This window comes from Xyrauchen texanus, chromosome 42 (assembly GCF_025860055.1).
Source record: "Xyrauchen texanus isolate HMW12.3.18 chromosome 42, RBS_HiC_50CHRs, whole genome shotgun sequence".
Taxonomy (NCBI): domain Eukaryota; kingdom Metazoa; phylum Chordata; class Actinopteri; order Cypriniformes; family Catostomidae; genus Xyrauchen; species Xyrauchen texanus.
Genome location: NC_068317.1, coordinates 3,635,047 through 3,647,231, shown reverse-complemented (window position 1 = coordinate 3,647,231; position 12,185 = coordinate 3,635,047). Strand labels below are relative to the sequence as shown.

The following is a 12,185-nucleotide window of genomic DNA, read 5'->3' as shown; positions in this document are numbered from 1 at the left end:
AGCCTGTAATAATATTCTCTATTCTTGGACAGAAATGGAAGGACTTAAATGTGATCAGCAGTTTACTCAAATCCTTCTTCAGGAAACTTCCCGAACCTCTCTTCACTGATGGTAAAAGTCCTTTTGGAATTCCCTTGCCTGAGTCTCTCTGTGACTCATATTTGATGTATTTATGTAGCCATCTAGTGTCTGTGAGTGAAATAGACTCCCAATATCATTAGCCGACTTGGCTGAAATACTTGTCCACTTTTATCTGGCTCGCTGTAGACAGGTATGCAGACTTTATTGATGGCAACAGAATAGAGGATCCTGTGGAGAGACTCAAAGTGCTCAAGAGACTGGTAAGCAACTCTTTACCTCATATGACATATTTTGTATGTATTGTTAACAATCTCACTGAATGTTAATCAGCCCTGAATAAACCTCTGATTTCTCAGCTTCACGAGTTGCCTGATCATCATTACGAAACACTGAAGTTCCTCTCCGCACATCTCAAGACTGTAGCTGAAAACTCGGAAAAGAACAAGGTAAAGCATTTTAAGAAATCCTAGGGGACATACACACAGGATGTGTTCTTATGAAATGCAATAGAATGGACAGATGTTGCCAGATTCTTAGTGACAGGGATACAAATATATTCTTACCATTGTTTTTACAAAACACGATGTTGGAGTTTCTTGAGAATATTCCATGCAACTCTTCCATGATATAACCCTCCTCTGACATTGTTGCAAACAGATGTTGCTACTGTAAACATTAAATATGCTTAAGATGATTGTCTCGCCCACAGCTTCTTCTGATTGCTCCTCTGTTGTAAAACTGACTGCATAACAAAATATTGACTATTATAACTTGACTGTTTTAAAACCACAACGCTCATGGCGTAAGACACTGAATAAACAGCATGTTGAGGTGCATCACCCAAAGACCAACAGGGTCAATGACATGACACTCATTTTTTGTCTATTAAGTTATTTAAAAATACATAAAAAATGCAATTCATACAAAATAATTACTTGAATACATCCCTATTATAAAGAAATACTTTCAATTTCTGAGTTCAAAGTAATTTTTATATTATTGGGGTGCTAAAAGTCACAAATGTCTTCGTGGTGTAACGGTCTGGAGAAAATATGTCTCATTAAAAGCTGAAATCCCTGAAAAAGAATTTTTTTTGAATAATGTTTTTTAATTATTTCCTAAAAATAACTTGGTTTAAAATATTGTTCATGTTTGAAAACCTTTGTCCAGCAAAACAAAGTCAGGTGGTGTAACCAACATGCAGAAAGCCATTCTGTTTGTCATTAAAAAATAAATATATATATATATATATATATATATACTTTTTTTCTTTTTCAAAATGTATTGAACCAAGATGGTCACAAATATTACATTTCTATGAACTTGACAAATGCATTTGAAACTGGTTTCTTATAATATTTGTCATTTTTACCAACTAGGACCAAATTTGTCATTGACGCAACAATTAAAATATAGTGCAGCCAGAACACAATAATATGCCCTGTGTGTACACTGTCTCATGTACGGTAAAAAGGATGATTATGCCTAGGTATTACTGAGATTAAGCCTTCTCATCTCATTCTCACTTATTTGTCAAATGTGTCAGATGGAGCCTCGGAATCTGGCCATTGTGTTCGGACCAACACTGGTGAGGACATCTGAAGACAACATGACTCACATGGTGACACACATGCCAGATCAGTACAAGATTGTGGAAACTCTCATTCAGCATGTGAGTCATTAATTCTCATTTCAGAGCAAGCACCTCTTAAAATGGTCTTGTTTGTGGGCATCTGTGAAATATTTAAAGGATTCTGAATGCAGTCTGGTTTTCTCTTGCAGTATGACTGGTTCTTCACGGAGGAGGGCGATAATGAGCCTACGGTGTGTATTAACACAAATGCTTGCTTTCTTTCTGTCTTATTTGCAACTTGTTGAGAACGAAAGGTGTGCTATTACTTTTCTAAAAAAAAAAAAGAAATACGGTTTTGGAAATGGAATAAACCTAAAATGAGGCAGGCAGAATAATTCAGAATAATTACATTTGCAACCTTTTGCTCTTAACATAATTTGTAATGAAAATATTTACATTAAATGACAAAAGCATGCAAAATAGAAGCATTTTTACTAGAAGGTCCAACTGTATATTTAGCAGAAAAAAAAGAAATGGTTAACACATAAGATGTATCCCAAGTGGCACACTTCTGCACAATTCTGCATCATGTTGTAGTGTGAGAAGTACGTTTACACTGACAATGCAGCAAAAAGAAGTGTACTTTTCAACCATGGTATGTTGGACACTTCATGCAATCAGAACACATGGCTTGCCGTAAATAGCGGAAGGGGCGGAGTTACCTGCTGCTTGTCTGAAAAAACAGTTGTAAATAATGAAGAATGTAGCAGCTAGCAAAACTTCAATGGATACAGCACCTTACAATTGTGAGTTGAATGCTTTACCATTACATCAGGCTGTGTGAATATGTACGTTGTTTGAGATGCAAGTGTTGAAATTAGGTGCGCTAATGCGCTAAAGCTAGCAGTAACAAATCACCTGTGTTTGAAACGTCACTTCCATCAGCTGTTAAATAGCGAATGCTTCCGTGTAGCAAACAAACATTAAGTGTTCCATTTGGGAAGATACTACACATACTCTACTAAACTTTAGAAGCGTTTATTTAATCTTGTGGATGTTCCATGTTTTGTTCACAGCTCATACTGAATGAAAACGGACAGTTTATGTAATGTGAGTTGTTCTGATTTTTAAAACAACTGTTAAATAAAAAACTGAACAGGAAAAAATAGAGATTAATAACATAATTTTGAAGAAACTGAAAAAAAAAAATGGAATTGGAGGTCAAGATGCATCGTGAATCGTTTTATAATCAAATCGTTACCTTTTGAATCGTAATCGAATCACTTGGTAACAGGCTGCTGAGGGCACTAAATGCAATAAGATTTGCATTTCTTATTTCCAAATATTTCATCCTCAAAGTACTAAAATAATCATTTAGACACATCAGAATCAATAAATGCTGTGCGATTCCCATCTCTTGACATAGAACAGTAGACAACCACCAAGCAACCATCTAGAACACCCTAGCAACCACTCAGAACAACTTGCAAGTTTTGCATGGACAAGTACCTCTCATTTGCCTCAGAAAATGTAAAAATCAAGTTTCTTTCTCTCTTTTTTGAGCTTGTTCGATCTTCCCTTCATTACTTTGTCCAAAACATTGCAATGCTTATTGAATGTTTTCCCTGCTCCTCCACTTAGACTACGGTGCAGGAAGAAAGTGCTGTGGAGTCTCAGCCTGTGCCAAACATCGACCACCTACTGACCAACATCGGCCGGACATGCACCTCTCCTGGGGAAGTGTCAGGTAACATGTGCCCTGGGTTGAAACCCCTCTGGGACGGGTTCACCTTTTACACCCTCCTCCAAAGTATATATGTATATATGTCTTCTAGCACATCTTGTCAGGTGAGCTAAATCAAAACACCTGCGATAATGTTACAACTTTATGTAATGTTTAAAAATCTTTGAACTAGTCATTACAGAAACTTGTTTTCCCAACACGCAAGCTGTGCTATGGCCTAATTACAATGCCTTTGCGAGGTTGTGAGGCAAGACGTTTTTGCTTACAGTAGCTTGCTTAGTGCCTCTTTGAATTGTTTTGTTTTGATTTTTAATATCCATCCTTTGATACCTGATTTTATTTCAGCTTTCTGTATTTTTCTGTCGACTGTTCAGACAGTTTGTCTTTGTCCCCTTTGTTTTGCCCATTTTCCTATGTTTAGTGTGGCCATCTCTTTTTCTCTGTGTTCAAACTCCACATGGCCATCTCTATAATTCTGTCAACAGTTGCACTTACATGACACGTTCTTCCTCAAAGAGAGAACAAATTTGGCTAATGCCAAAGCGCAGAACATCGCTTGCAAACCTCTGATCCCTCTGTCCCTTAGCGCCCCTCTGTTGCGTGTCCTAAAGGCTTTCCCAGCATTCACACATACTGATCTTGACACAGGTCAAGTGGGCGGAGTCTATCACACCTTGATGTCACTGATGGACTCAACAGTGTCCGTGATGGGCAGCTGGAACTGTAGGAAGAGGGAGGACTGTTGCCCGCAGTGTAGCTGCCTAGTCTGCAGACACCCTCGCATTTTATGACGGGGCCACAAAAAAGCTCAAATAGAAAGTGTTGGGTTCTGTGGGGGCACAGGTGGTTGAGAGTGTACCTGGCCTTGAGCAGTGCTGCTGTCTCAAAAGCTCTCCGCCATCTCTCGCCCCCATCTCTCTCTCTCTCTCTCTCTCTCGCTCTCTCTGAATGCTGGCCAAATGGAGAGATAGTATGGTAATGCTACTCGGCTCTGAATATCACTCGGCCATACCATTTGTCATCACCAAGGGGTGTGCAGGGGGGCTTGGCTCGACACGGAAGAAATAACCCTTCAAAATCATTAGTTGTTGCTATAGAAAATGCAATGGGAGCAAAGAGAGCTGTGATTTAATTCTGTAGCTTTTCCTCGCTGGCATCCTGATCTCCCAGTGTCATCTTTTCTGTGTAACTAGCCCCTCTCTGACCCCTGTCACATCTGACCTTGGTTCATGCCTTGAGTGTCTCATCTTCACTGTTGTCACAACACCACACACCATATTAGCTTCAGCTCGGTCATTAAGCATCCAAACCTTTCAGTCTGTAACAGTGTTTCTCAACTGGTGGGTCACAGGTCCATATGACTGGGTCATGGACAGCAGGAAAGAACAATGCCATGGTTCCCCCACTTAAAGACTGGCTGACTCTACTACCTAATAAATAATGGACATGAAATGCTGGTTTTGGTTGACATTATGTTATTATGCAAGAAGAATGAAAGTGTGATGTCTCCAGAAACTGCTCAATTGAATCTCAGATTTCCATATAAATTAATGGACAAAAAATATATTATTTCCAGTTGTGCGATCGTTAGTCAAAAATATCAGACTGCTGGATTGAGCGATTTATGAATGGTTAATTGAGTATTCTAGAGAGCTGTGTAATAAGTGATAAGACAAAAGAAAATCAAATAAAATTTTGAATAACATGCACCGATGAATTGTGCACAAGAGGACTTGGAACGTGCATTAAAAATGTGCAAAAAAAAAAAAAAGTAAACATGTTTTAATTCATGCTGGCTTTCAATATTATCATAGACTGTATAATTAATACCCAAGAAAGTTAGTCAATGACACTGAATGCATGGCACTCATCATCTCATGCCTACTCACTCGTCCTGTGTCATCTTCATGTTCCTTCATAACAAGGCTGCAGATAATAACATTATGTTTATTATATTCTCTTTTGCAACCACAAACATTCATTCACTAGACACATGTTGCCATATTGTCTGTGTTTGCTGGATCGTTGGTGTTTGCGTGAAATATTTCTCCCTACTGGTGATTTTGTATCTTGAGTGTAACAACAAAACAGTGCTCACTCATTTGTCTGCATGCATGTCTTATGATATGTATCTCTTCCTCTCCTTTTATTACCGTGTTCGCCACACTCTCGCCATCATGCAAAACTTTTCCTCATGGGTCTGATCTTCTCATCACCCTGTCTTTGGATATTCATGTGTTTGAGTTCATTAAAAAGACTTGTCCAAGTCGCTAACTGTATATCACATTTGTTTGCTCCACAGATTCACCAACCAGTGACTCTGCTAAATCTAAGGTGAGTTTGAGTTTCTTGACAGTGGCCGCTTCTCTAATAGGTCAGGTATAGTGGGTGAGTGTAGTCTTTGCACTAGGCTGATGCACTCCACCCCTCCCAAAGCAGCAACGGAGAGCCAGTTGCCATCTTGAAAAGATTCGACAGATGTATCAGAGACCATCATGTCATGCTTTTAACATGCGCAGCATTCAGTGTCACAAAATGAGATGTGCAGTATGCGTTTCTGTCTAGGGTTTGGAATCTATAAACTGATTAAATGTTTTTAACAAAAATACTGGTCGGTTCATGAGTCGGTTTTTGAATTTACATTTGACTCACTCGCTGAACAGCAAGTCATTACTTCCAGTTACAAATGAGTTGAAAAAAGCTGAGAACTGTTACTTGTTTACACTGATGTGCACAGAATGTGGGCTGCCCCATTCATTCACAAATGTAAAGGTGCCCATTTAAGCGGCGATGCCTTTAAGAGCACGGAGGTGCCTTTAAATGTGTAGAGATTTAAGCTGAGGTGTCTTCACTACAGCACGAAAGTTTTGTGAAACTTTAATCAGTTTTTCAATCATTACTGACTGGTTGTTCACTTGACAATACGCATTCTTTCGAGTTTTATTGTCTTAAAAGTTCAAATGTTTTACCGAAATTCATTGTGTGGTTTTTGTTTAGTATTCTTGTTAAATGACCTATAGACCTGTATACAAAAAGGGATAATATAGTATATGGTATCATATACTTAAGATCAATTATTTGATGCTTCCTCAGAAGTCAAAAGGGCGCTTTTCCTCCATTGGACTGAATGGTTCTCGTTGTGGAACTGTGCCGATCCATACCGATACATCCTTGTTTGCAAGTTTACCCTTTTTTACACTGTGGTGCTGCAAAATCAGGATTAAAATGGACTGACTAAGCAAGTGACCAATCATGAGTTGACACATCAATACAGGCATACTACCAGCACATTTTTTGTGTGTGTGTGTGTGTGTGTACATAGTTAGCTAACCATGCTGAGAAATCTGGGCCGGGAATGGTTTGTAATCGAACCGTACTGAACCTTGCTCAATAGGAAATGCTACTTGAACCAATACTGAACATCTTCAGAACCATTTGGACCAACAGTGGGAAAGTGCTTAAAGAATTGTTAAAGGAATCATTAAGGAACCAAAATTGTTAAGTGGAATCAGAATCGAGAACAGAATCTTTAAATTATTTTCAATTCCCATCCCTATTTCTTTCATCTGGCTACAGCTTTGCTTTGAATTGATTTTTCCATGTGGTGGTGCTGTTGGTGTTGCGGGTACTGCTTGTGCAATGTGGCTGTCCTGATTTGGAGCCCTGTAACTGTCTTTAATGTTTCTCTCCCTCCTAATGTTCAGTCCTTCAACCTCTGATTTGTGTTGCTTTCAGAGAAGCAGGTGGAGTACTCAGGGTTAACAACCCACAAATTCAGCGGTTAGGCTTTTTATTTCATGTTTTCTTGCTGCTAGGCCTTAATGCTTTGTGGCCTATGCCCTAGTTGGTTTACAAAGTTGTGTTGTTTTCTTTGTGTCTAAATCTGTCACTTTCTCTATCTCTGTCTTTCATTTGATTTATTAAGCAGGGCTCCTGGGGTTCAGGGAAGGACCAGTGCAGTCGCGAATTCCTGCAGCCACGAGTCTCCTCCATCTTTGCTGCAGCCAACCGCAAACGAAAGAAGCACAAGGAGAAGCTGCAACCCAGCAGTTCTGATGATGAACTTGATACCGTCTTCACCAAGAAAGAAAATCCAACACAAAAGCAGAATCACCAATGCCAGAAGGAAGTGGCAGACAGGTCACCTGCTGGACAGAAGAAGAATGGCATAGGTGACGAATCCACCCAAAAGAACAAGGAGCACAGGAACTCGTTCTTTATGAAGACCTCGCCTAAGCTCTCATGTTCACCCATTCTCAATCACCCTCCCAAATCGTCCCTCTCTGATCCTTTGTCACAGTTAGATAAGACCACCTCAGACTCTGGTACCATGAGCTCTGGAGCATCTGTACCCAGGACTTGGCCTCGGAAATGGGGCACAGCATCATCACCTGCCCCTGAGCTGTTACCACCTCCTGGAGAGGCTTCAGTGACTGCAGAAGTGAGCTCCATTACCTCGGACTACTCAACCACTTCTTCAACCACCTTCCTGATGGGAGTAGAGTCTGTCACAATGAGCCCAGAGGTGCAATCTGTGACTGAAAGCCGAGGTGGAGACGAAGCAGATGATGAGCGCAGTGAGCTCATTAGTGAGGGGCGGCCAATGGAAACTGACAGTGAGGGTGATTTCCCTATGTTCAGCCCTGCCAATGCTTCCCGAGACATCCCAAACATAATGTCAACCACAGCGGATGATGGCAGCATCTCACCAAAACTGGACAGCCGTCGCTTACTACCCACCCATAAGCTCATAGACTGTGACGCTCTATCCAGGAGGCAGTCGCTGCAACAAAAGACAGACAGCGATTCATCTGTGGAAGCAGGGGTAGGTAGCGAGAATCAAGGGGTCAACAAGAATGAATCAACCCGACTATCTCGAGTTCTGGAGGTGATGAAAAGAGGCCGTTCAACTGGCAGTCTCAGTAGCTCATTCCGCACTGAATCGGACCATGTTGATCCAGCTTGGCATCTTAAACTCACAGAGAGACTCAAGTTCCGTCTGCGCTCCTCTGCTGATGACATGCTTGGGGTTGGCATGCAGAAGTCCCGCTCTACGGAAACCCGTGGTAAGAAAAAGGGTATACGACGGCGGCATACTATGGGTGGCCAGCAGGACTTTGCTGAACTTGATGTCATTCATGACTGGAGGGAACAGGGCGGGGTGGACCAAGGTGCTGAACTGTCTGCTGTGGATCGCCTCAAATCCAAGTGCGATTCTCAGGAATTATCTTTCCGGGAATGGATTGCTCATGAGCACCGTCGGGCTGGGGGTTCCCAGGCCAGTTTGGAGCCGGCTAGTCAGGTTGATCGAGTGGCGGCAGAAACAAGAGTGACTCAAGCAGAGGGTGCAGAGCGGCTGACTCTCTCTGCCTCTTCATGTACGCAGTCCAGCTCTGAGCAAGTAAATGGTGGTGCTTCAAAGGGCAAATCCAGAAACAGCCCAAATTTAGGGGCTGATCCTCATCCACAGAAACTTTCAGGAGCCCAAGTAGTGCGCTCTCGATTCTACCAATATCTTTGAAAGAAAAGATGCATTTGCATGTGTGAAAACTGTCATAATGTATGTCTAAGCGAATGAATGTACTTAGAACTAAGGTGAATCCACCTTTATTTTGCGAAAGTATACTATACTTTTTTTTACAAAGTATATATAAATATGAATATATATTATAAATATAAATTGTATATATCTATATGTATTGGCTAATAAGAAAAGTAACTGGAGTCATTTAAAAAAAATTGTTCCTCTTCGCATTTGGATCAATAATGGAGCTCTTCTCTTGAAAAGCTTGTAATATGTGAATGACGATGAAGTGGCCTGTTATTCAGAGGCTGTAAAAAATTAAGATTTATCAACTGCCTCCGCTGCTGCTACAGCATAAATCTTGGACAGAAATGCATTTGTGAAACTGTTACTGAAGGATATGAATATAAAAAGGCACGATAGTAAAAACAAAACTCTTCCTAATATTTCTCATATGAAAATGTAATATGCTTGCTGTTATATTGACTAACACAATAGCTTGTTCCATTTTTCATCTGGAAAGAAGTGTAAATAATTTCTGTTTTTGTAGTATATTTTTTATTATAAAGGTGAGCCCTGATAGGGGCAGTTTTCTGTGCTGTGTGCTGTGGAAATCTCTTTTACAGTGCATCATAACGGCCAGATGTAAACTTGGAAGTAAAAGAATGAAATCTTTTTATATTTCTTTAGGTGTGTGAAAGTAAGTGTTATACTGAAATTGCCAGAGCCTAAATATCTGTAGCAGTACCAGGTTTACTGGCACTGTCATGGAAAACCCTTTGAATGCAAAGTACGAACTAACAGCAAATAAGTTGTCAAATCACAAGGAATTCTGTTTCCTCACAATAAAGTGCCTCTCAGTTGGTTTTGGTGACAGGAGAGTTGCTATTTTGTTAATTCTGTTGTTTGTGTTAATATGGAATATTGTGAATGACTGAATTTTATCATAGAAAAAAAAATAAAAAATAGTCTTTAATACAAAATTATGGAAAATGAGACCCAGAACTTCCATTGCTTCATCAGTCGTCTTAAGTCATCTCGTGCACTGTCACTGGATATGTCTTTACCCTGGTCTGTTATTGGGGCAAGAATTTAAATATGTATTTGATTTATATTATATTTTTTACTTTTGTCAGAATTCTTAGCTGACCAGTCTGCATAAAAAGTAATTAATCAGGAGAGTATGCATTCTATGTGCAGATTCCATCTGACCTCTGTATGCTTATGTGTGGATCCCAACTGCAAAGAAAAAAAAAACACTGGAAATAAATTATCTTCTTTGTCAGTCTCTTCTCATTGTCATTGATAGACTGATAGATTTGACCTTTTCAGGTGGACTGAAAAGTGTGTTCAATGTTGTTCATGTTCTGAACAGAAGAGGGCATTGTGCATAAGAGCCTCAAATAGAAAACTCACTGATCTATATATATATATAACTGGATTGCTCATGTCACAACATGTTAAGCTACTGTGCAGTCATCTTGGTATTCCCTAACATTCTGTATTCCTATGAGTGGGGAATCGTCTGTTTTGGTGAGTAATTTTTACCTATCCGGTCACATTTTTTTTTTAAGTGTACATATACGGCATCACAATGCACTCTTCCTAAATATGTAATTAATTATTTATTTGGACTATTTTTTTCCCCTGCTTATTCTAAATGTGAGCGTGTTATGTTACTCTTTATTGCAGCAGCATTACGTTCAGCGGTGCACGTGTTACTTCAATAGAAACAAGATAAAGAAACTGAGGTAAGATATCAGTAGACATTATCAAACATATGTTTTGCAGGCTTTAAAGTTTTTATTCTTAATACATAATTATGCTTTGTACGTGCATTGTGGTTATTTTCTGAGGTTAAATAAATATTAGGTATGCATCTAACGTTAATTTAGGAAAATAACCACAATGAATAACAGTATAACTCACCAAGTTAGCTTTTTTTGGTCAAGTTGAATATCTACTTCCAGATCAACACCGATTACATATGATGAATATAATGTGGGCTTGCATTAATTCTCCATGTGTGATTTGTACTTTTTGCAGTGCAGGCCCAGCTCACGGGCATCATTTCTGAAGTGATCAATTGGAATTGACGAGGAGCAGGGCTGGACTGGTATTCTTGCATACCGGGCATTTTCCCGGTGGGCCGACGCACTTTGGGGCCGATCAGGTTGGACTGGCCATCGGGAGAATCGAGCGTGCCGCTGTGTCACCCGTGATTAGCTAAAATGAGCCGCCGCGTTAGCGAACATGAGGTTGAGTAAATAGCTGTGTGTAAGGTCTTACGTAAGTTGGGTATAAAGGTCACACTAAGGTCTTCGTAACTACTAGTTAGTTTGTAACTAAGTCAGCTTAATTGGTTTGCACCACCTGTTCTTAAGACAAGATTTAACTAGTAAGTCGTAAAGTCACATAGTCGCATAATGTAACGTTTACCTGCATTGATCCAATAAACACCTTCATATTTGTACACAGAAGTGTTAAAAAGCCATGAACTTCAATTTGATTTCGTTACGGTTGATGTACAAACTTTGTTTGCTCACGTAACGGTCACTGCGGACATCACAAGAGCAGCTCTTCAGCTATTTTGATCATTCAAATATTATTTTAATTATTTAAAATGTTATACTTTTATATTTGACTGTCATTCATATGTTTTTGAAGCCTGAATAGGAAATCATACCCTTATTTTATTATATGAACCAAGCTAAATTTGTATAAATGACTTAGTGAGTGATGATAATTAATCGTCATATTCATGAAACACCTAAAACAGGCAATTAATCATCATAATCACAATTAATTGTCAGCCAAATTTCATAATCGTGACCCCTAATTTTCATTATTAGGTACCTACCTTGTGAATCGTTTTGTTAAAAATGTGTTTGAAATTTCAAAAAGTGACAACAGCTTGTATCATTATTAAAAATGCGATTTCATGATGTCATATAAAATGATAAAATTTTAAATTTGTACATTTTTAAAAAGCTAAAATTCTATTAAAATCTTAAGGGGAAATGTAAAAAAATTGCAATATAAAATATTGCGTGAATATATATGAAGTGTCCCCCCTCAGTTTGCTTAATATATTTGTTTTGTTATATTATGCTTACATGTTGTCAAAACTCTGGCTAAAAACAAAAATGTATTAGCCAATGACGCTTCTTTCTCCAACATGATCGTAGAGGGTTGATAGGGTCTACTTAAATGTACTAAAATTGCAAAATGCTGCATTTTAAATACTATTATTACATGCGGAT

General features: G+C 39.1%; 1 protein-coding gene across 1 annotated transcript in view; it reads left to right on the top strand.

Moving 5' to 3' along the window:
• The window catches only part of LOC127634789 (rho GTPase-activating protein 21-like), a 93,304-nt gene that overhangs the window by 79,953 nt on the left and 1,166 nt on the right, over positions 1–12,185 (top strand). The window contains exons 18-26 of the mRNA XM_052114471.1: positions 33–111; positions 268–341; positions 438–527; positions 1,628–1,753; positions 1,864–1,905; positions 3,296–3,401; positions 5,701–5,732; positions 7,324–10,673; positions 10,969–12,185. The exon at positions 10,969–12,185 is cut by the window's right edge and continues 1,166 nt beyond it. Coding sequence (XP_051970431.1) covers positions 33–111; positions 268–341; positions 438–527; positions 1,628–1,753; positions 1,864–1,905; positions 3,296–3,401; positions 5,701–5,732; positions 7,324–8,919 — 2,145 coding nt within the window. The 3' untranslated portion in view covers positions 8,920–10,673; positions 10,969–12,185. The remainder of the gene's footprint in view (positions 1–32; positions 112–267; positions 342–437; positions 528–1,627; positions 1,754–1,863; positions 1,906–3,295; positions 3,402–5,700; positions 5,733–7,323; positions 10,674–10,968) is intronic.